General features: G+C 48.5%; 1 protein-coding gene and 1 long non-coding RNA gene across 6 annotated transcripts in view; one reads left to right on the forward strand and one right to left on the reverse strand.

Annotated features, from left to right (window-relative positions):
- The window catches only part of LOC139056117 (uncharacterized), a 46,870-nt gene extending 35,025 nt beyond the window's left edge, over positions 1-11,845 (reverse strand). Inside the window, exon 1 of one of the 3 annotated variants that reach the window (XR_011512169.1) lies at positions 11,552-11,844. This is a non-coding gene — a long non-coding RNA (uncharacterized lncRNA). Of the gene's footprint in view, positions 1-11,551 lie in introns of all 3 variants that reach the window. The other 2 variants (XR_011512170.1, XR_011512168.1) reach the window with 2 other exon arrangements.
- Positions 11,846-11,982: 137 nt separating this feature from the next.
- LOC139056115 (autism susceptibility gene 2 protein-like) overlaps positions 11,983-25,043 on the forward strand; it is a 444,462-nt gene continuing 431,401 nt past the window's right edge. For all 3 annotated transcript variants that reach the window (XM_070534006.1, XM_070534008.1, XM_070534007.1), the window contains exon 1: positions 11,983-12,479. In XM_070534006.1, the coding sequence (XP_070390107.1) occupies positions 12,240-12,479 (240 nt within the window). In that variant the 5' untranslated portion in view covers positions 11,983-12,239. The remainder of the gene's footprint in view (positions 12,480-25,043) is intronic.

Consider the following 25,043-nt stretch of genomic DNA (forward strand, 5'->3'; position numbering starts at 1 on the left):
CGTTATCACCGCACAAGCGATAATGGTTGCTGGCGTAAATCGCAAAGCCAACGAATGCGTCACTGCCCTGTCGCCTTGCAAGCGGCAGCACACCCTGCTGAACGCTACGTTCGTTTGTGCGCGGAACGTTTTGGAGCACAAGCGGGCATGCCACGTTTTTTTTTTTTTCTATTTCGCGGGCATTTGGCAGTAAGCGGAAAACAATAATTAATAGATAGAAAGTTAGATACTGCTTAATCAGACGTTTTGCAAACCGTTATACAACCTCCTAATTGGAAATATTTGCCTAACTTCACTGCTTCAGAATTTCGTTAACTAATGTTCACTAAATATGCGATTAAGCAGAATACGAAAAATAGCGTGAGTTACTCCATACAAGAGTCAGCAACATGCATTGGGTCGCGTGGCCTTACTGCACATCGGCATATTTTTAAACTCTGGCTAACGTTAGCTGGGACACCCTGCATATACATTTTTTTTCATACATTTAATCATCCTATTCGCCCGCATCCCATAACCCTGTATGCCCTGAGGCATTAACTCTCGCATTAAAGAATAAGTTAAAAAAAAAGTCTGCGCATGTGTGAATAATTGATTGGTCAACTGACTGATGAGGTTGATGAACACAAGGGCTTCTGACTGAGATCTAGACCTCGTAGTAAAGGGCACCGGATTATTTTCTACGACCTGGGGTAATTTAGCGGGCACTTAACGCTCAGTCCGTGATTGTTTTTGCCTATTGTACCCCCATCGTATCATGAGATTGCCGCGGCAAGTAATCGTACCCACGGCCTCATGCTTAGCAACAGAACGCCGCGCATAGCCATTGAACAATGCGGCGGGTAGTGCGTGCGTGTTTATGTGGTCGAGTAGTTTCCATGCCCAAGCTGTCTACCTACGGAAGTCATGAGCACACCGTTATCATTCTCACCTACAAAGGGCGGTCCACATGCAGGACTGTCAGCGGAGCATCAGCACTACACATCGCACTGAAATTAACTACCATCCCGCGACGCGCGAAGTGTTAAAACCGTGTTTAGGAACGAATAAAAGCTCTAATGAATGCATTTTTCTCCCAGTACAAAACAATGATAACCGGTTGTTCACGCGTTCCATGAATAGAAAATAAATTTTTGAAGGGTCCATAATATACATTTGGCAGCACATATAACCATAGTAATAGAAATACGATAAAGCGAGTCCATTTCAGACAGTCAGGATAACAACAGTAGAGTTTCGGCGTTTACGGCAAAGGCTTTTACGGGCACCTTGGCTGCAGCGTTCCGGCATCAGTCCGACTGTCGTCAAGGGCTCCAAGCACCTACGACCTTCAAGGGATGGCCTAACTGCATGCACCGTCATTCACCTCAGGCTTGGTGGCCAAGGAAGCCGCCGTTGTGCAAGGCTTAGCGGTCGAAGAGTTAAGAACACTAGAAAGAAAAATATGAATGAATCTACACGTTTCCGCTAGAAGTAATTAAGACGGAAGAGCGCGAGTCGTCAACGAAGGCTCCCCTTTAATGCTATGTATGCCTCCTCCCACATCCCCTCCCCTCCCATACGTAGATAAGAGAATCTATACTGCATGTAATCGTCCATCACGCTCCAGATTCCTCGCTTGTCCCGATAGAAAAGATAGGGCGCCTCCCGCAGTCACCGCCACACCCCTGCATGCCATGAGATCTGGAGGGGAGAGACGCGGTGGAGGGTGCAGGCCGGTAGAGAGGGGGCCAAGAAGCGACGCCGGGGAATTTTCGGCCATGCAGGTGGGCAATGACCGCTGGCTTGCCGCATTGTCCATGCATGGTTCCGCAGTGGTTTCCCTTCGGAAGCGTGACGCATTCATTTCGCTGCTTAGCGGCGGGGACGGTGCTGCATAATGACGCGGCCCCCTCAGGGTGGTCGCTGTTGCCACAAGAAGCCTTCAGCGGGTCTTTCACTGAGGATTATGGATGAGCATTAACTCCTCCCGATTTTCGGGTGCATCGTGGGGTCACTGCTTCGCGTACCGCGAACGAAGAAGGTCAGATCTCCGTGCAGCGGCTTGTGTTTTGCGCGGTGCATATGAATGTACCCCTTTGCAGTGTTGACTGTTGGCTGGCAGGTCGCATATTGCGAGCCTTACTGGACTGTCGATGGCTGGCACGTGGTTACCACGCTACGTTTCAGCAAAGCGACAGTTGACCTTGTCTACTGTTCCGTAAGTCGGCTGCACTAAAATCGACTGGTTCGGCCAGCACAACGGTACGCAGTGACGACAGGAACGTTAGGGTATGCTGGCCGAACAAGTCGAGAGAGATAAAGAGAGAGAGATGCAAGCTTTAATGATATGCTAGATATGTCAGCCTGGCTGTTCACCTGACATGCTACTCCAGGTACTGGGTGATGATTATGATATATACAGTAATAAACACTTGAAAGCACATACGCACACGCACACACATGCACTATAGAGCTACCGTATTTTCGCGATTCTAAGCAGCCCCCCCCCCCCCCTCTATTTTCACGAAAGAAGTGGGAAAAAAGTTTGCATGCGAATCTAAGCACCCCCCTATTTGTTAGGGAGGGCGCGTAGCCAAGGCCGCCAAGCGCGCGTGCTCACTCTGTCATCGAGCCGGAGCCGTCGGAGTCCCGAGGTGGAACGGCGTCCGCGGCGCGATCTCGCCGTACAGCCGGACTGCACAGGCGCGCGGGCTCGTGACGCCCGCATGCATCGACGAACTCGAGTGCGACGAACTCGAGTGGCAGTGTTAGTGGCTGAGCATCTGAGGCAAGCGGTGGGTTCACTGTCTGCACCGATTTTTCTTTTGAATATTTGGAAAATAAAATGTTATTTCTCGCACCCGTCTCGTCGTGATGTCGCAGCGAAAAGAAGGGGGTCATTCTAGATTTTTCGAACCTAAGCACCCCCCCCCCCCCCCCCTCACTTTGGGCATCGCGATCGTGAAAAAAAGGGGGTGCTTAGAATCGAGTAAATACGGTATTTACAAGGTTTCGCTAACGCTTGTGGTCCGCATGAGTGTCCAAGCAGCGCCTCCGCGGCGCGCAACACGCAGGTGGTGCTTTGCCATGGGCCGAGAATGTGCCGCAGTTCTAAGCTCGAGTCCCGTTGCAGGTGTAGGGCGGCCGGAAAGCTGACGCGTAGCGTCAGGTTTCCGACGCAACTGAGAAGGCCTATCGGACGGTAGGAGTTTATGCTTGTTGGAGACCTGCCAAGCTTGAGGACGGAGATAAAACGAGCTCGTTTCCAGCAGTGTTCAAGGCGGCCACTCTCCCAGTTGGCATTGAATATGGCAAGTAGGCACATCTTTGCCTTGTCGCCTAAACGCGATAACTCGGCGTAGCTGACGCAGCCAGGGCAAGATGTCGCCAAGCAGTTCTACGAACCGACTACCGATATGCACTAAATAGCAAAGAAAGCCACAGACAACATTCGCACCTCAAGCTCCGAGCGCTCGGGGAAAACGCGCTTCCATAGTGCTCTCTCTCTCTCTCTCTCTCTCTCTCTGTTTTTTTTTCTCAAGTCGATAACCTATAGCGTAAACACCACCATTACTCAGTGCAGGGTACTTCGCTGCACCTGTTTTCTAGTGCGAAGCTATAAACTATACGTTACAATTCCACGAGTCGCTTTCAACAAAACGGATTTCAGGCAGTTAGCCAAGGTGCAGAATCGGCCGACTGTACGATTCTGCACAGGCAGGCACAGGCTGCGTTTCAGGCAGTTAGCCGAATGTACGACTATACATAGCCCACTTCGAAGGGACTCTAAAAAAGAAGAAAAAAAAGGAAATAAGCCCAGCTTCCCTAATAATTCACTAATTACCCAAGCCCTACCCCCCCCCCCCCCCAAAAAAAAAAAAACACGAAAGCCACTTTTACTGGAATAACAGAGTTGGCAAGTCAGCTACGGCGCAAGAAGGTAAGACGGGTAGCAGTCGCTGCCTTGAAGTTCCCGCATCAGTTGAAAGTGACGTCATGTATCTGGGCGACGTCTGCTCGGGTCTAGTTGTTTTGATTTCGGTTTTGTTTTTTCTTTTGTAAAAAATGACTACAAATGCCAAACACTGAACATTGTGTGCTCACGCACTAAGACACGTGGCCTTAAAAAAAAAAAAAAGAAACGACATCCGTGACGTCAGTCTAACGTACCAGCACGAAATAATAATAATAATAATAATAATAATAATAATAATAATAATAATAATAATAATAATAATAAAGGAAAGAACGTTTCGATCGCCATTTATTTTGCTAATGATAATCATATTACCACGAAATGAACGAAAATATAAATTCGAAAGAATACGTTAATTTTAAGACCCCTTTACTTTTTTTCCTTATGACATTATTATGCATGTTACCAATGATCACAGTGCTGTATTCTGAATGTCAAAGCATGACAGCACGAAGCTGCATGCGCGTTACATTCACCGCCCGCGGTAACAGGTACACCTGCGATCACGCCATCACGCGATACACAACTGCTCGGGAAATGTAGGCATTTTTTGTCTCACTAATCGCGCGTTCTCTCCAACGGTGCTTGTACGTCATTTATCAATAGATATAGTACTCGCGTAAAGACGGTGGCTCGAGTCTTACGCACGAAACGAAACGTCGTGCTGTGCTCGTCGGACTTGCCGCAGCGATTCGAAGAATGTCAGCGTTTCCGTATGTTGCAGGTGGCTGCGTCTGCAGATGGCTGCAGATGGCTGCGTAGCAGCCCCCTACGGATGTTCTCACTTTTATGCGCATCGAGTTTTTTATCGTGGCCTTGGGGATTTGTCAGCAGCGAAGGCCACAGCACGCCGCCCCAATTTCCTTCCCTCAACATGAATGAACACTGCTGCTGGAAATGTTGAAGTGCTGGAGAATGGTGCTGAAGCTTCGCATCGAGCAAGTCCTTCAACAAGACTCCGAACACGCTCACGTGGCTACAGCAGAACACGTTGCTGGGCTTTTGTAGTTGCTGCGTGCCTTTTTTTTTTCTTTACTTGCCACAATTGTGGCGCGGCGCGCGGAGCCTCTCATGCATGCCGGTTTTCTCGTGTTTGATCTTTGCGCGGTCAAAATCGTGGCCCGAAAGATACGTGGCTTCAAGTTTACGCAAGAGCGGCTACCTAAAATATTTCACGACCACGCCCTTGCGAACATGCCGTTCCTTTAGCTCTCCGGTCCTGAGCACGGTGGACTATTCTGTATGCGGCGTTGTTGAAATGGAGTCAAACAAGCAGCAAGCTCACAGCGCCAAAGACTTCTTGATGGTAGCCACAGTAGACGCGATCAATATTGATTAAATTATGGGGTTTTCCATGCCAAAATCACGATCTGATTATGAGGTACGCCGTAACGGGGGACTCCGGAATAATTTGGACCACTTTGGGTTCTTTAACACGCACCTAAACCTAAGCACACGGGTGCTTTTGCATTTGTGTTTTTGCATTTGTGTTTTTGCATAAGTGTTTGCGAAAACTTCTAGCATTGAAATGAATGGCGGAATGAAATCCACTTATGAAAGAATTAACTTGATTAGGTTCCAGGAAAGAGGACATTATTGATATGATAAGCGGTGAGACAATGAACACTGGTTGCTATACTATTAGTCTATTCTAGTCAAGTCGGAATGATCACGGATGCGCAAAACTCTGCTGCTAGTAGTCTTTCTAACCTTGATTTGATAGTTGTCAGTCCAAAGAAACATCCACTTCTTTTCTTTCTTCAGTGTTAGGGCTTTGGAAAACATGGCCGTGTTACATGGGGTCAGATGATCGTTTACAAAGATAGGTGTTACGTTATTACAGGGACACTAAAATTAAACACTAGCTCTGCTTAATCTGATTAAGAATTCGTTCAAAACTCGACTTCCGCTAATCTGACGGTGACAAGTTGATTAGTAGAAGGGAAAACGAAGGTCAAAGTTATTACTTTTGGATTTGGCGCCAGAGCTGTACATCTGGCACTGGTATGTCGGTATGAGGTCACGGATTTCAAGGCATCTTTTTTTTTGCGTACTTTGGCTATTGTGCTCGAGTAGAGTTCTTTAAATTTGCATGCTAAGTGCCGTCTTTGACTCTTTCAGAATACAAATTAGCCTATTTTTATCCGCACGAAATTGGTTAGGCACGAGTAGACGTCGCTGAAAACCGCGGCACCATGGTGGGGGCATACGTGAAAGTGGCTTCGTCACCCATATTTTGTGCTTGCATCTATTCTGGTTGATGAAGCCCCTTCTCATCGCATACGGTGGATAAGAAAGGTTTCCTTTATTCTTTATTTTCTTCTTAGTACTGCATCGGGAAAATTTGCTCGCACAGATCAAATTACTTTTCTCTTAAATTCCTCGTTAAGGCTTGTAGACCCCGAACCCAGGATGCGATTGAAGCTGTAGCGGGAGATTCATGTAACAAGATTCACTACAAGGGAGTTGGCGGCCATCAGATGTATCAAATCTCGTTCAAACATGCAGGTTCTACAGAAATCAATGCAGATCCGACGCTCATTTCGGAGTCAGCGCGAGGCGAGGCTCTCGCGAAGCGGGGGAACGAGATTATACAAATTTGCCCATTTCATCCCTACGTCTTTGGCGCAAAGGAAATTGGCGCGCGCGCCCATGCACTCTCGCCCACTCACGCAGTGCAATGTGTCAACTCTTATACTGTCATTTATTTCATCCGTTATATTGATTTATTTGAAACGTACCGCTCTCTTATTGGCCAATCCCAGGTTATGGGTATGTGCTATAGTTTGGAAATCATCAACAACAAGCGGCGAACACCTCAGAGAGGCTGTCGGCGTTGGCACGATATGTGTATTCGTGCGATTGTGGCCTAATGGTTAGGGAAGAAGGCACAAAAAGGTTAGAAAGGTTTGCCTTTTAAAAAGATTTGTGCTCTTGATGGCGTATATTTGTCGGAATGAGTATATTTATAGGTTTCGTTTGTTTCATCAGCTGAGTAATTCCGCGCCGTGGTTGCTCAGTGGCTATGGTGTTGGGTTGCTGAGCACGAGGTCGCGGGATCGAATCCCGGCCACGGCGGCCGCATTTATATGGGCGCGAAAACACCCGTGTACTTAGATTTAGGTGCACGTTAAAGAACCCCAGGTAGTCAAAATTTCCAGAGTCCTCCACTACGGCGTGCCTCATAATCAGAAAGGGGTTCTGGCACGTAAAACCCCATAATTTAATTTTTTTAATTCCGGATCAAACAAGGCCAGCAGCCCTGACACCTGTAAGAATGGTAACTACGGTAGTGCTGTATTGTATTCGCAAAGAGAGCAGCAGCAACCAGCCAGCAGTCACTGTCGTTCTCTTATACATGATCATTTCTGTATATGCACGTCTCATAGCGTTACTTCAAAATTATGTCAAGTGTCTGTCATATCATCATTGTACATAACCATTGTGTACACTGTATACATTGAACATCATTTTATACATGTGACAAACAGTTTATAGTCAATTGTGCTTTTCCGCTGGTCTATGTTGTTATACGTCAATGAGTGAGGACCCGGACACTACTTTGAGAACGTGACATGTATACAATCCTTCGCTTCTTGTGTATGTTAGCGTCCTGGTGGAATTGTGCCGTGATTGTGACTCAGTGCTCGTATCATCCCTTGTTTAAATAAACTTTTTGTAAACGCAGAAAGTTTTTCTTGCATTCTTACATTTTTCTGACATTCTTACATTCTGACGTTTTTCTTACATTCAAGTGCTTCTCATAATACTCGCCGCACTCTGTGCGGCATTCTGCCAGACAGAGGGCGGCGAACTAGAAAAAGCGTCAAAGGAAACGTCAAGGTGCGTGCCTTTGAACAATAGCAGCATCAAACAAAAGGACAAAAAGGACCACTGCTAGCACTAAACCCAAATGGAGGAATGTATACAATGCGAAGTTCGCACTTATAAGAGGGCACGTATACGCCGAAGAAAGGCCTTCTTTCCTTTGTTTTCTTTTTTGTTGCGCGCCGTGTTTGCCCAGTGAGACGTTGCAGAAACAATTTACGTTGTTATCCGCGAAGAACGGTATATTGGGAACGCTCGATTCATCTCGGCCGTTTCACAACGCACTGCGGCAGTACAATGCGGACGAAAGAAATAACATTGTGACTCACCGCGGCCTGCTGCCGTGCAGCTAGCTTCCCTGGGGCCTCGTGCGAACTTAATTGATCGCGGCTTTCGCATGGAAACCTGAGACAACGGGGAGCCTCGACAGAGCGAATAAGGAACGTTTCGCTATTTTCATCCTTCGCGACGTCGTCGCCGATTCCCCGAAAAGGCGGAGCTCCGGGCGCACAAGTTCTACACCATGGCGCAAGCGGTCGGCAACGGTGAACTTCACGAGGATCCAATTATCCGCCCCATAAGGCGCAGGTACGTCGAACCTCTCTGTCCGAGCTCTGTTCACTATCAAGCGTATAGGTTAGTCGATGCAGTAATGCATGGTTACATTAACTCTTCCTTAAATTTTTAACATAACCCAAAGGCCCCGTTAGAGGCATTGAACAAGTCGGGCGTTAGAGATACAACACCTGTGCGAATAAAAAAATTGATAAATGCATAAGGACAAAGCTAAGAAACTAGAAGATGAACGATCAAGGTCCCTTTACAGCCCTGAGCTTTGGGACCTCCTTCTGTATATTTTGTTCCTGTGCTTTTATTTTCTTGGGCGAATGAATAAAGTTCTTATTCAGAAAAAAAAAAAACAACAACGAGGATATCGAAGAGGACTGTGCAAATGGACAAGTTTAGCCTCGTCCTCCTTTTCATTTCATGCTCGGTTTCTCAGCTATATGAACAAGCGGCCAAATCGTCCAACAGATCATTTTACTAAGTATAAGGACAAGTCCAATAGTAACAAAATGAGATATAAATTGCCTGCGTACAAAGTGCAAAGCACAGAAGTAAATGTGAAGAGGTCAGCCGAGACACAAGAAAATAGAAAAGGAAATTCAACATAGTGCGCGATCCCAAAAAATATGCGTGTTCCTTTAGGGGCATTCTTATTCTCCAAATGGTTCCCGATGTTTCCTAGTCGCGTGCACTTTTTGTATATGGCGAAGGTGACCATGCAGCTAATCTGCTTACCAACTTCCTAAATGATGGCCTATGTGTTTTCATTGTGTTACTTCGTATCATTAACGTTGAAGTTAACTTGTGTCATGCTCACTCATTTAGTTAGTCTGTTCCATCAGTGATCGTTCATATATCTTTATTTTCATGCCGAACAAAAACGGCTACCTTGATTGTGCCATTCTATTTTCATTGGAGTCTGTTTACCAGCGCACCGTTCAGCGTATTTCACGTGACAACGCGATACACAACAGGGGCAATAAAGAGGCGAGATCATTACTCTTTTCCTTCAGCCACTCACTTAGTGGCAATCGCTGTCCAAGTCTGGGTGTTGTTTTAACGACTAGTGTTATTTTGGTTGGTTGCTTAGGGTGTTTGCGACGGTGGTAGGTGACCGAAGCAGACAGTGCAAGAGCGTCTGGAGTCTTAGAGGCCGAGTAGTGACAAGGCGCAGCTCAGCAGAATTTATTAATGTACTTACACGCGCAAAGTTAAAAACGACGAGTGTATATTAATAGGAGGGGAGGGGGCTTATTTTACACTCTTCGAGAACCCCGAAGTGAGCCCACTTTCCTAGGCCGGGAAATCAAATGCTGTCGGAATGCCTCCCCTTATGTTTCAACGTCGACGATCGTAGGAAGCCTTCACACGCACAAGCGCTGTTTTGGCATCGACATGCGTGAGAACTCCCCCTGTAAACGGTCGGGGCCAGAGCAGCCGGAAGTGACGAGCACTCGACTGGCAGCAACAAGGTGCCAACATTCTCGGAATGCTGTAGTGGTGCGCGTTGTGTGCGACCTCAACATCCGCGGCAGCTGCAGGTCCCATCCTCGCTTTCTTGAAACGCCAGGGCGACTTAAGCCCTTCGCGTTGTTGAACATTGTTCAATATTGTTGGCACGCAAGACGACTGGCTCACGCCACATATTCACAGCAAGCGGGCCTGATTCACCACAAATACCGCCGTGGTGTGGGCGACACGGTCGTAACAAGGGGTCGACTTCACAGACAGGGTTAGCATCGCGGTCTGTCTTGAGGGCCGCGGTAGCGTGGACATAACTGCGGAGACGTCGGAGGAGGGTAGTCAGAGGGTTAGAGGACATCTTATAGAGGAACAGAGAGAAGAGAGAGCTGCGATGAGATAAAATTACCGAAACTTCGCGCTGGGGAAGGGGGTTTGAAAGATTAGGTGAAGGAGAGAACCTGGCACTACGCACGAAGGTACACGCACGTAAACGTTCGTCGTCCAGGTCATCACAAATGAAACAGAGCGACTTCCATTTGAAAGACTGCGACGCGGTAGATTTTGGTTGCCTATGACAAAACCAAAGTTCGGAACGAGTACCCGAAAAGAAAGACGGAAAGAAAGAAGACGCGATTCGAAGTACGCCATAGTGAACAGGCGGTCTATTTTCCACCTCGCCTACCATTGCGATACCGTCGGGCTAGTGATAACGTCGGCTGCGCTCGAATGTTCATGGTTAGAAAGGCCTTGCAGGGCGGGGCGACTTACAGAATTGTGCAATAGCCCATTCCACCTCTTCAGTCGGTTTACTCGAGTGGCTGTTCGGCTCCTCCCGGTAGCAAATAGTTTTGTCGTCAACTTTAATTTCACTTTACCTCATTATTTCGAAACGTCAATTAAAACAACACATAAATTCCCTCTATGCTTTCAATGGCTTCGTTATCTGTTGGTTTTATATGGTTGCGACTAACGAAAATCGGTCCCCTTCAGTATCCACCCCCCACCCTTTCTTTTCGTTCGTAATTAACTTTGAACGGCAAATTACAGTGTGCAGCTAGCTAGCCAGGCAAACAGCGCCACACTTATTAACGTAGTTATTGATTACATTGGCGCAGATATAAAAATTGCACGAGTGAATCTAACCGTGGTCATTTTTGTCTATTACGAATTGCAAGATCGTAAGTAAATGTAATATACTTTCTCATGAAAATACTTATAGATTAATTAGTCGAAATTTGTCACTTACCTAACTGCATGCTATTATGAAACTCCCTAACAAGCCTGGTGCTGTGCTATCAATGGTAAAAGGACTAGAAGGCTAAATGCTCGCATAATATTGTTTTTCTGTGGCACTGATTCTGAAGTGGACTACGGTGTAAGCTAGCAAAGTGCGAATTCTTACCTAAGTCCGAATACGTCACATTGCCAGCTAGTCAGCTCATAACATATACATAACGAGTTATATTAATTATTTCGCTCTACAGGCACAGATAGAAATAATAACAAATGAAGCAATAGGAAAATTGGCGGAAATAATCTATCGGCTTCTTATAACAAAAACATCAATGTTGCGAAAATATCAAACAAGAAAAAACTCGAAGCGAGCTATCGAGAAAAAATGCCATTTTTACGAACTAAAAAATGTCACCAGCGTTGCTAAAGTAAATACACAACAATACGAAACTCTCGTTTCGAACGAAGTTGGCAAAGCGAAAGGAGGTGCACGTGACTTACCGCATGCGGTTGCACATTTTTCGTCTGCTACGATCCAAGGAGCGGCGGCGGGCCGAGGAGCGTGATTTAGGTCTCGTGTTGCGCGTCTCGCATTGATCGCGCGCGCAAATGAGCCGCTCTCCTAATTGTATCGGGAGGAGTCCTCTCCCCTCCATCGCTGCTACGGCCGCAGCAGCGGCAGCGCGCCCGTGGCTGCTGGCACCGGCAGCAGAAGCAACAACGGCGAAGAACTCGCGCGCTGCACGGTGGCGGTGGCGGAGGCGCGCATTCCGTCGCGAGGGGAGCACGGCAGGCAGCAGAGGAGAGAGGAGAGCGTGCGTGCGCCGCGCGCGCGGGCGCACTATTTTCTCGAGCCGGCTCGCGGAGGCACTTCCTTCCGAAGGAGAGCCGCGGCGCGCTGCGGCCCCGTGCGAGGTCTGTCCATCTCCCTCCGCCATTTGAAGCGAACAATTGGGGTTTCGTGTCGAGTGCTCGGACGGCGTTTTTACCGGTTTCAAAAAAGAAAAGCGTCTCCAGTCGAACGTCGGACGGTGATCGTTGGATTGTCGTCGACCCTGTGCCAGGATCTAGTGTGTTTTCCCTCCCGTGCTCGGATTAACCGCCGTGTGGATGTGCCTGGCGATGTGCTGCTCCCGGAGGCGCGGCGGTTGATTCGGCCGCCGCGGCCGCCGCCGCGTTGTCTGTCGCCATGGAAGGCGAAGCCAAAGTGCGGGGCTCCCGCTGTCGGCGCCGCGAAAGGGCCGCCCGGATGCAAAAGCAGGCGATGCGCGGCGGCCAGAGTGCCGACGAGGGCGACGAGTCGCCCGGCCGCTCGTCAAAGCCCCCGAGGCCTCCGAACCGCAAGAAAAGGAATAAGGAGCCCATCTTTGAGGAGGATGTCATCGACGGCTTTGCCATTCTCAGCTTCAGGACGTACGAGGATTTGGAGGTAAGTAGGCCTAACCTCTCGCGTCTCTCCGCGCGGGCTTGTCATGATCACCCGTCAACCGCCGGGGCTCGGGCCTCGGGAGTTGGGCAGCCGTTGCGGAAGGGGCCGCCGGCCTCGGCCTCGCTCGCCGGGCCCGCCCGAAATCGATGCATCCCGACGCGGCGCGTTACACGGGGACCCGTTCGGCTCACGTCCGCGAGGGTCGGTGGCTTCTGTCCGCTTAGGCCTAACCCCGAGAGCGGCCGATCATTCCGGGTAATCGCCGCCGATTGCAATGCAAGCCGCCTGTGCAGCTTGAGACTCTCACTAGTGCTTTGGGTACGGCCGTGATTTTTTTTTCATGCTTCGCAGGGCAAGCGCCGCTGGCGGAGCGCGCTGTCGCCGGCGGATCGGTATAGCGCTACGTTCCTCGCCAATCATCGCCCGCACCGGATTAAGCCGTCCGTGATATTATTTGTGAAGAATTATCCGTGCCAGCCGTTCGTGCGCCGTTTGTCCTTTTGTGTGGCGTCAGCAGCATCTGTGTTTCTTACGCGCTTGAAAGAGGAAAAACTCGTGCGCAAATAATATTGCGCAAGTGTGACTAATTTTGCCGCTCCCGACCGATACGTCGAACGCCAAGAATGCACGCGCGTTCAGGCTTTCCACTAAAGCCTAAATTATAATTACAACCGCGATTTGGGATTGCGCGCCACCTATTCATTTACCGAAGGAATATGAAAATGGGAATCGCATGTGTGATTGAATGGATAAACCGCGAGGTGTAGTGCACGCCGACCGCGGCTGCAAATGCTGCAGTTGTTTGCGTTTTCCAAAACCGTTTAAGCGACTAATTTTCGATCGTATACAGATAGCAGCGCATAAGATGTAACTGGAAGAAATGTGCTGCGGTGAAATGCCTATGCTTGAGGTATTTTTTGGCCGTATATATATTTTTTTTCCCGTGCTGTCGTGTAGGGGACCAGTGACCTCTATATATGAAAGGCAGCGTGCATTTTCTTGGGAGGCCGGCTCGTGTGTTGATGGAAATGTAGGACAGATGCGAGTTTGCTTCGTGTTTTCATTGCTTTTCATATTCCTTCGCAACTCTTTTTCTTTGCGCGCGCTGTTCAGTTTTCTTCATTCCGCGTGAGTTACTCTGCGGCGGCGCGTCCCTGAGCAAGATGCATGCACGTTAGCTCTGTTCGTTCTTGCACTTTCTTTTTTCTCTTCCCCTCCTGACAGCTAGTCAGAGCAGAAGAGATAGCTGTCGGTCAACTTGTGCATGGGGGATTGCCCGGAACACGCGGGAGCGTAGTGTTCTGTACATTATTGCACTTTTTTTCTTCTACCATACGATTTTCACTTGCGGTAAGTACGACTTCGGTGCCTCGTTTCAGCAAGCATGTGCAGTTACTGTGCACATGGTAGCGACCGGTGCACGACGACTTTTCTGTGTCTCTTGATGACGTATCCAGCAGTGTACTCGTATTCGCGGACTCCTGCAGCTGTTCGATTGAAGTAGTTGAATGAAATTCAACGCTAATGCTTTCTCGAAAATGTTAACCGTACGGGTCGCCCTGTCATCGCGCGGTCTCCCTTTCTCTCTGTCCCTTAATCGCGTGTCGAAGGCCTGACGCATGTCACAGCGCCTGTGTCGCGCTTTCTTAGCAGTCACGTTGTGAAACTGGCAGACGCAATTGCTTTTCCCGCACTGTATTTTCGAGGCTGACACGCAGTTGATCTCCGGCTCATTCATGCCTAACTATGCGGTGCCAGTGCAGTCGTTTCGCATCCACCCAACTATTTGTCACTGGACGGGTGCGTCCTAAGATCCTGCTGGAATTCATCGCTCGCCGAAAGTCGTGCTTAAACGTTTCATAGAAAGGAGCGTTGCTTTCTCACAGATGCTCGGAGAAGACGCCGTCTTCCTGCTACGACGTTGTGTCTTCATCCATTGACCTTGTATTGTCTGAAGCGTTCCTAGTTATTGACGCGCCATGCGAGTCACGTGCAGTGGAAGCCTTTAATTTCTTTCATTCTTGATATCGATTTGCGTGTGCGTCAGAACCTGAAGTTGGAAGAAGCGCGCGCAATGCCTTGCTAACACGTGACATCGCCCTCCCCCCTTAAAAATGAAATAAAAGAGAATCCCAACAGACTCTGGGCATTTTATTTCGCTCCGAAGTAACGCATGAATATGAACAGTTGTATAAGGAAATTGGCGAGGTTACGCAAGTAGTAGAACTGAAGCGAACAGTTGATAGGTGACAGGCCGCATTATAGCGCTTATGCAACTTCATTACAGCTGCTGCCTGACATACCTTATTGTTTAAGTGAGTTTAGCTTTAGGGCGCAGCGGATGGTGTATCACGTGCGATGATTGAAGTTTAATACCATTAGTAACACAAGAACTTTCAGCAAAATGCTTTTTTTACGACCTTATCGTACCTAATTAAAACATAAGCGTGAACTATAGGCCTAGAAGCATTTTAGTGGCACTTTTATTGCACGCACAAATGCATATTTCCATGTTGAAGCCTATATTAGATTTTCAGAGCCTCGAAGTGGCTTATTCCTTATTTTTTAGCCTTATTTTAATTATGGTATTATCATCCGCTGGTGGACTTGACTGAAGACAGCCGATAATTACCACAACCCCTTACCGGTGCAAATGCCGTAATTAATGGCTTTGCAGCCAGGGTTCGTACACCTCCTTGAAAACCCTTGAACGTGGAATAAGATTTCGGGGGTCCTTAGAACTCGAAAATAAATGTACTGTTAGAACACCTTGAAAACTGGGGGCGGGGGGAGACTGTTGAACATTGAAAGTAACGAACTGCGCATAGGGACAGTTATCGGCTGCCGTGGACAAAGTCTATCGGGAAACGAGTCTAGATATTTTCTTCTGGAAGTGTGGCTAAATGAATGCGATGTGGCTTGAACCACAGCCTCCAATGACAGGCTTGTCTAGCTCCACGACGTTGCCATCGTGGAGCTAGACAAAGCCAGATCAAACGACCAAGCCGTGCCACCATTTTGTTGTTTTGCTAAGTTGGTTCACACCGCAGCCGTCGTGGCTCCATTTTTTTAAACCGTATCCTTTAGAAATACCTGGCAGAAACAGGATTCAGCCATTTGGCTTGAACACGACGATTATATTTGGCCGAAGCCGGACACTACTAACCGCCATGCCAGAAGGCGATTGACGTCGTTACAATGGGAACGTCAACACCACGTAAAGAGCCTGAAGCGTGTGTCCAATTCAGCAGCTGCTTAGATGCGAGAAATTGCAGCCAAGAAGAAGGGAGATTTCCCTAATCGCAACTATATGAGTAGGATGAAGGTTTGTTTCCCCCTTTAATTTGAGCCATAGGCATCCTTGAAATCATCGAGTTGCCCTTTGAATTTTGAGCCAAATGTATGAATCCGGTTTGCCGCAGTCAAGGGCGTTGCTGTTAGAAGGGCTCAGACTGCGCTAGACGACCATACACACGAAGGGGACGCACCGCACTTCTGCGCTCACTTCACGTCTTTAGGCGACATTATCGACAAACTAAAATGCTCGGCCGTAAGTCTATCCCGAAATGTGGGGCGTAATTTTGGGCCACGAGGAAAGGTCGACCCCTAACCCCCAATGGACCTGTTCTTGATGGCGTTAGTTAGAAACTTCAGTCTGTTTCTGACAAGACCCCTTTGTATCGGTAGTGAAAGAACTGCTGAAGGTTCTGACCGACGAACATTCTGCAATACCAGATGGCATTGCGTTATCGAGGGTTCCGAAGTGCAGATATGTGCCGCAACTTTGGTTGATGTTGAGCGTTTCTTTCCTGTACACAAACCAATGACCTAAGCGAAAAAAAAAAGCGGCTTGAAACTCGGAAATCCCGAGACGCTGCTTGTTTGTCGGTGCCTCCGCAACATTATATCATGGCGCGCGTAATCGCACAAAATTTGAAACAAACATTGTAAACTACGGAACTCTTCTCATTCCGTTCTTATAGGAGAAATTAAAAATGAATTTAACCAAACAGGTTTTTAGTGTTCAGTGTTGCTTAGAGAAACGCATAATTTATCTTCGGCATCTCCAGATGCAGAGCTGAAGGTTTTATTGATTGAGCCTGCACATCCCTAAAAGACTATATTTGGAGCCTATCTATAGGCACCTCAAACAGCATGCTTTAGCGGCTAGACATCCGGTCTCGTCATTCGCCATGAACCGTAGGAAGGACGAAGTGTCGAGGTGGTTACTTAAGTTGACTCAGAGGAGCTTTTCGTTTTCTTCCTTTCTTTCTTTCTTTTTGTTTTGAGGTTCGGACACAGCAAAGCGTCATATCTGCTCCCCTCGCTTTTTCTCGTTTGCAACCGGGCGCGTTCCATTACACCTGGTATATATATATATAATTACTCCGCTGGGTCCACAGAAAGCGCGCATCGTTTTCGCGACACGCATCCTTCTTTCCCTTCAATTACTCTCTCTCTCTCTTTGTTCGTTGTTCTGACGTTTCCCTCATTACGAGCTCTGCGCTGTTCGTCGCCATTGTCGTTCGTCGTCGATTGCCTCGAGCAACGCATACAACACTGGCAACCGCATTGCGCTCGATGCTCTCCGAGGCCGGCCAGCACTCTGCGTGCCCGATCCCTCTCTCTCTCGGACTGATGTTTGCTTTTGCCGCGATAAGCTTGTTCGTCCACTTCACTGTCTGGTGGCGCTGGGCGTTGCGATTTTACCCTCCACTCGAAAAAAAAAAGACAGAAAGAAAAACTGTCCCTCTGCCTGGCTCGCTCAGCCACCGCGCCTTTTTGCTATTATTATTATTATTATTATTATTATTATTATTATTATTATTATTACCACCAGCATCCAGTGGCTTATGGTAGTGCTGAAACTGCGTGTATGCATGTTTGTCGAGTCCCCCTCAGCGAAGAACAAATGCATCCCTAACGTAAATAACTCGAGCATCCGCCATGATAATGGAAGGTCGCCACGAGTTAACCGGTTATCTTGCTCGCTGATCTCGATTTCATCTCTTCTGCCGGAGCCACCACCGCGCCTCTACCCTGGCGGTTTTTGCTTCTTTTCTGCGCTTCTCTCCGTTTTATTTCACGACGTAACCACCTCGCTTTCCTGGTCGCGTCGCGCGTAATGAAATTACAGGGCGCGGAAGCGCTGAAAAATGTCGCCGAGGTGGCGGTAGAGGGGGAATGTGCAGCATCGAGCAATGCTTACGAGGTAAGCAGATGAAGAGTGGAAGGGTGGTTGGGAGAGCGGGAAAAAAGAGTGAGGCGCCTGGGTGCGGAGAGGATTGGAGACCCCCCGCCTCGTCCGAGATGAGGTAGGTTCTCCTCCTGATGGCGCAAACGATGGACGCGCGCGCGAGCGAAGCTCGTTAAGCGCCATCCCTGGCCGCATTTTTAACAACTCTGCAGAGGCCGTATTGCACGGGGGGGAGCGGGCTGGGGGTGGGGGGGGGGAGGTGGAGGAAACGTGTCGCACTGTCGTTCCGGGGTCTCGCAGCCGCCGTTGCGCGGACTCTCTCGGTCAGCTGGGCGACACTCGCGGCTCTCGGCTTCAATTAGGCTAAGTGATTTCTCGCGTTTCCCGCTCGTCTCCTCGTGGCCGAGCCAGCGAGGACGGAAGCTCGGCGAGCTTCGGTTGCGACAAGGAAAGGGCGAAGTGGGGGAGGGAGTTGTCAGCAAGGAAAAAGGGGTCCCTCTTTGAGAAAGGGGAGGGGGTGGAAACATGCGACAGGTTTCGGCTGCGTTTTGAGACACCGTGCGGGCGCGCGCGCGGTCAGAGGAGCACGACAGGTTTGTTTTATTGCCGGGCCAACGTGTTGTCGGGTGGCAGTCATTCTGTTTCAATTCCCCTCGCACTCCTTGTTGACACGCGTGTCTGAATAATTTCCGAAGCAGGGAACTGTTGTCATCGCGGCGCAAGCGTGGGTTTCGCGGCACGTCGACATCCCATTTGCGAAAAAAAAAAGAAGAGGGCTTCCGTATCCCGCGCATAGAGCGAGCCCGTGCTGCTTGCTCTCCGTGGAAATTTAGAAGGTCGCTTCCGCCGAGATTCCGCGCTGACGATCGTGATCGCCGAACTGGGTCCGTCGAGTAGGAGGAGGAGGAGGAAAAGAAGGAGGGAAAGGTGGAGAGGTCAACCAGATGCACGCCCGGTTTGCTACCCTACACAAGGGAAGGGGCGTAAGGGAAGAAAACAGGGTAGAGGGAGGGAGAAGGTACTATCAGTCTGAATACGTGCGGTTGTGGAGTAGTTTTTATTGGGCGCGATTGGGCTGCATCCAAGCGTGCGTCATTTGCGCGTCGCTGAGTTGGAGGGGCTCTGGCTTAATTTTGAGCGATATGCCGGCAGCTGAGTTTTGTTCCTCGGTATGTGCGTCACTGCCCCCGGAGCTTTGTGATTGGGCACTGGCACATCGAATTGACTTCTGCGCAGTCTCACAGAACAGTGTAAGAGCTCAGATTTCAGGTATGGAGAAACGTTTCGGTGTCGGCGCGGTCTCTCGTTGCGCGAGCGAGGCATGTTTCGTGGCATTTGACGAGGTACATGGTGGCACGTGAAACACAAAAGGAAAAAAAGAAGGGAACTCAGTAAATGTGCGTTGTTAGGTTGACGTTTTAAAAGGAAAGTACGAATGGAACGCGTGAGAATACATGTTTGGAAATCGCAGTTCAACACGTATTTATTCACTGGCCTGCTCATTACCTCCACTTCCTAGAACTTGCTTACGAGTCAATACGGCTTTTTCGAGCTCGATGGCAACCCCATGCTCTATTTGCTTGGTTTGTTGACCGTGCGCTCAGAAATCGGCGTGCCCGACGTGTTTGCTTCGTAAAGTTTTTGTAGCACATTTCTTTTTTTGTAGCCGTTGCAGGTCTCGTCAGTTGACCTACTTAAACGCTTGACGGTCCTTGGCTTCGGTCCTTATAAATTGCCGTTAATTAGTATAGTAGCTCGTTGGTAAGTTATGTTTCTTTTTTCTTTTTAATGTGATTGTAGTGGCGTGTATACCATCTGTTCAATGCAGATACAAAAGTAATCAGAACAGATGTGCAAGATGCGAAAAACAAATTCGTGTATCCCACCCGGCGGTTGTGCGTGTACAGGCGATCAATATAAAAACGCAAGTAACCGTTAAGCGTAGTTTTTGAACGAGAGTTTCACGTGCGGCGAGTTGTTAAACTAAATTTATCGTCGTGTTTTATTGCGCTCCAAAATTCGTACTCTTTTTATGGCATTAAAAAAAGCTAAACAAAAACCAAAGGCTATTCTTTATGCATGTTCTATTGTGTGGAAACGTGTGTCTACCGTATGCATTGTGAACAGCTCGAAACGTTGCTAACTTGGCAGGCATTTTTTTCTCGGCGCTGTTGTAGCTGCTTGTGTATGGTAAAGGGTTATTGTCCGTCGGCGCGTTATGGGCGCTGAAAACAGTTCCTTGTTTACAATCGCTTGAAAGCGGGAATACCATCATCTTTTTTTTAGTTCCTTAAAGATAGAACGTTCTTCTTTTCTTCTATCTTTCCCTCTCATTCTTTTTACTCTCTTTGATCAACTCATTCGTCAACAAACCTCCACGGCAAGTCTTATAAAAGCGTGGGTTGTTGTATAGCGACATATAAGCGCTTTGAAAGTGTCTCCAGATTTTTGGAATTCAATTTGCATCGAATTCACATTGAGTTAATGAAAATTGAAGTGAAAGTAAAAGCAAGGGTCTTAGTCACCGTAAAGTGCCGATGGCAAATTCTTTTCATATAACAACAGAACGATCAATATAGACAACGTTACAAGTTCAGAAAGAAACCTCCCCAAAATAGCTAAAAGAGCAAAAGTGTGCCCTAGATATGCAGGAGCAGATTATTTATTTTCTTTCTGTCTGCAGACTTCACTGTGTTTGTGACCTTAGATGGAGTAAGTACTTAGGATATTCAAGACCCAAGCATAGCAGTGCGCCTGATTTCATCATATTTCATTGAAGTTCTGGGCGCCTAGAAAAAAAAACTGACCCATGGTGAATGCGCACTCAAAGCCCTCACTTGGCCACTGCAAGGAACTGTTCACTTTTAAGCTTTCTCGTCGAGAGAGACTAATGCAAAACTGACCCACGCCCACGGTAGCACCACCAGCCGAGTCGGGTTGCCACCTCAGGCTGAACATGTGGTCGAGTTCAAGAATAACATCTACAAAGTGTAAGGGGGAGTCTGCCGTAGTAGGCGCAATGGAGAGGTGTCTTAAACAGCCGTATAGATAGCGGGGATATCATTATTATCACGATTTTAAGGTTTTGCCATCTGATGTTTTACACCACGTGTTTGTTATATTGGCTCTCAAATTTTCAGGCGTTATAATGGGGGTGACCTTATCACGGTTCCAGTCTGTCTATCGTCAAACTTCTGTGGTCGGAGATATCAAACAAGGAGCTACGTACCCTAGGGCAAGCGGAACTAAGTATGACTAACTTCGGACTTCGAGGCAACGAAATGTTCACCACATAACTGTTATTTCGCTGGCCGCTAGCCCCCGCCGACGCTGTTCCTTACTGGCGTTGGCCACTAGTTAGTAGTGTTACTGCACTACGCCTATCCGTGTTCATAGTGTGCAACGAAAAACCTGTACTTTACCTTTAGGATCGACGGCATTGTTAACATTAACGCCATGCGTCCTTGAATAGCGCCACGGGTCGTTGAATAACGCCATGCATCCTTGAGACGCACCGGATGCAGGAACACACGAGCGTCAAGGTGATAGAATCGCAGCAGTCTCCAAAAAATACTCTGTCACTGAAATGGCGTCACGTCATAGGTCGGTGGAGACGATTTAAACAAGAGTGGGTGGACAAGGGAGAGGCTGCAGTCTGGAGCCGACGTTTCGGCGAGGGTACATTTGTCATTCTCAAGTGTGTTGTGACTTGTCCTTGCAACGACTTGTCCTTGGCCGAAACGTTGGGCTTTTGTTAATCCCATGCAGTCACTGACTGTTTGGTATGTGACACACTCAGATTCATAAATAATTTTCAGAAGCACTTGCGCTGACTCACATAGAAGTAATAGTAGTAGTAGTAGTAGTGGTAGGTAGACCTATTCATGGTGCTGGTTGGTATGGGCACTCGTTTATGTGCCGATCGTCGCGTCGGCGTTAGGAAACGACCCGGTGTGCATGAAGTCGCAGCAATAGCCGGTAGCTGAATGACCGCTCTTTTTTCCTTTGCTGCGTTTACGCGTGAAACGAAAGTTATTGCCGGAAATCTAGTCGTCGTGATCTGTCGCCTTCCTGTCGAAACCGTGTTCGCATGGCTGCTGCCGGCGTGTCTTATTTCGTGCTTGCTTTATCTTTTTTTTTACAATATTGCTTGTTCTTTTAACACGCATTCCATGTATTACTGACATCACACTTTCGCATGCATTATGTCGTAAGTGCAGCATTTGCATGGTTGCTATGTTGAGCGATAGGTCACTGCCAATTTTAGGCGACATTTCCTTATGCATATAGCATGAAGAAAGAAAGAAAGGAAGAAAGAAAGAAGAGGAAATGCGGCGATGTTAACTATGGTCTCGCCAGTCAGGCCAACCTACACGCAGATAAGGGGGAAACAGCATACCGTGGAAGGAGATAAATGTAACAGTAAGCCCAGCGAACAGCCTGCCATTAGGTGTTCGTTCGTTTGTTTGCGGAGCAGCTCTGCTATGTGATTTCGCGCACACAGTATGGTACTCTTATAAAGGGAACGCGCAATTAGTTTTCCGTCATGTTCTACAGCCAAAATTCAACGTTTAGAGCTCAGCTACAGCCGAAAATTTTCTTTAATTCTGTTTTTTGCATAGGTCCTTGCCTTTCGTACCATATCAGCTACATCTTGCTTAAATAAAATTTAAAAAACATTAATTGAGCTTTCTTGTTGCTTCTTTTCTTGTGTGTGCCAGTTAGCTGTTTATGCACTTTTACACTGGACCCTACTGTACGTTGCTCTGTCGCCTATTGGCTTGTCAAGGTCACGCATTAGTTGTTACAGACGTACGTGTAAACTAGGAACGATTGCCGACCTGAGGCGCTGTCGACCAACCCTAAAGATGACTTCGTCCTCGAGTACACCAGTTTCACACCTGCCGAGCGCATTTCCGCGGCACAGCTCCGAGAACATTTATTTGCATGCCTGGATATCGGGGAGCGTTCGTGAACCGCAGGTGCGAACTCGGCGGAAGCAGGGCCGCCAAGCCGCTTCTCTCGTTTTCGTTCTGATTTCACGATCGGCCGCGCTTTGCACCTCGTCCTTTGTGCGCCGCACTGTCATAAGCTTAGCAGCTGTAACCTTGGCGAGAGAAACGCGAGGGGGTGTGCGCGCGCGAATGTGGTGGATCGGTATTTGCGTCGAGTTGCATGGTCGTTTTGGAGAACGAGTTGCTTAGGGGGGGGGGGGGGGGTGTTAGGGGGCTGACCGCTGTGAAGGGAAGTGGTTTTGCTGTGAGCTCGCGAGAGAAGTGCGCCGCACGAGATTGATGGGTAGATAAAAAAGGCGAAATATGAAGAGCCGGAAATGGGAGCGTGAGTGATGCATGGATTTCAGTGGGGCAGGGGTGGGTGGGTGACGCAGCTCGTTGCCGGAGGGATCGCCAGGGAGGCTTTAATTGAGCTATAAACGGTCGTTGACATGTAGAACGTGGAGCTTGCTGCCGAAATTAAGTGCACAGCAATGTTAACAGCAGTATTAGTAAACAATAAAGTATATCTGCTATTAAAACGGACACCCTCTATCTAAAGAATGAAGTAAGAAAAACCTGTAGTTTTACATACATTTAACCGCAGAGGTACTGCCATTAGATGACTTGGACGGCAAAAGGTGCTACGTCACTTTTATGCGTCCCATCGGGGACACCGCAGCGCTGGGAGACTGAGTATATCCAAACCAGATCTTATGGTTTAACGTCCCAGAGCAACACCTGGGCTTTGAAGGGCGCCGTAGCGCAAGGCTCCGTATCAATTTTGACCACATGTGGATGTTTAACGTGCACCTAGGTCAAAGCGCAACGAGCGTTGTTGCATTCCTGCCCCTCTCTCAATGCGGCCGAGATCCCAACCCGCAACTTCGTGATCGACGGTAAAGCGCCGTTGCCACGGAGCCAACGCGGGCTGTGTGCTTAAATCTGGCGTCATTGTGGTGTCGAGTAGTTCGTAGTAGACCATGTCGATCGGGGATTGAACAACGTGAGGGAGGAGATTACCAGCAACATATTCCATAACGAACATTACTCGCTAGCCATTACTGTAGCCGATAGTTGCTTGAGGATAAACAAAATAATAAATGTAAGAACAGCAGCACCAGCAACGAGAGCGGTAATGATTGGGCGCTACTTAAAGCAGGGTCCCTAGCACCCCTGCTTAAAGCTCGGAGGGAGGAGACATGGCGACCGCACTGGAGTACACGTAGTACGTGCTGGGCGCGCTCTCCGACCGCTCAACGATGCGGAAACGCATGTAGATACGTCTGTGTCGACCTTCCTTCCACACGGACCCGGAAGGAAATTGCGGACTGCGCGACCTTGCCGAGTGACGCCGTGGCTCACGGCGGCAACAGGTTCGAACAAGCGGAGTGACAGACGCGATCGAGCACAGGCGAGAGACGCCTGCAGCGGCGAGGGCCAAAGCCGAGATTCTGGAGCCGCGGCGGCTCCGTTCGTTTATGCGCTGCTGTTCGAGGGCCGTGTTTTATTTACGACGTGCCGGGGGGCCGCCACCTGTTCGGGCGAGTCCAGTCGTGACTTCGTTGACACACGCACACACTCCCGCGCGAAATCTCAAACGGCAGCGAAGCGCGCCGGCGTTGCTGCTTGCTCGGTCGGCTTACCGCGTGCTCGAGCGCACACACTTCTTTTTATTCCTTTATTATTATTATTTTTTTTTGCTCGCTCGCGGAAACACATATATTCGACGTCCCAGGGTCTTCAGAATCGCTTGCTATTCCAGCCTGCACTGATCTACGTTTGACATTTCGCCTCGCTTTTGGCGTTTTGCCTCGAATACCCGTAGCAACTCGGCGTCGTCTAGTTGGTTTTTAGAAACTTGCGCGGCAACACACATTGTCTTGGGTCTAAAAGTTTCCTGTCCGGAACATGCGCGAACAGGTTGACTACGTTTCCCTGCAGCGAGGCCTGTATTCCATTTTATATGATTCAAGGTACCGAAGAGGCAAATGGGCAGTGATTCTCACCATCCACAGCTTCCGAATGTCAAAAGTACTACTTGAGTAGCTCCGCCACCTCTTCGGAAGTCAACGTGTTCGTACACGCTGTGGCGGGCCAACACGTGTTGCTATCACCATGTGTGTGCCGTTCTTTCGTTGTCTACGTCGTTGTCACGGCAACGTTTCTATAACATTGATTGCGTACGTCGTCTTGATTTTGTGGAGTCTTGTCTGAAACGGTACGTCTTTCGGGTGCATGAATCATTCCCGTGCACTCGAGAGTAATTTGTGTAAACAGATGCGGCCGGGCATGCAGTCTTGTTTTTAGACCTGTACGGGGTTCCGTATGTCGTTTCACCTCTCGTTCTCTTATTTCTTTCCTGCTTTCTTC

Source organism: Dermacentor albipictus, chromosome 2 (genome assembly GCF_038994185.2).
Source record: "Dermacentor albipictus isolate Rhodes 1998 colony chromosome 2, USDA_Dalb.pri_finalv2, whole genome shotgun sequence".
Lineage (NCBI taxonomy): Eukaryota > Metazoa > Arthropoda > Arachnida > Ixodida > Ixodidae > Dermacentor > Dermacentor albipictus.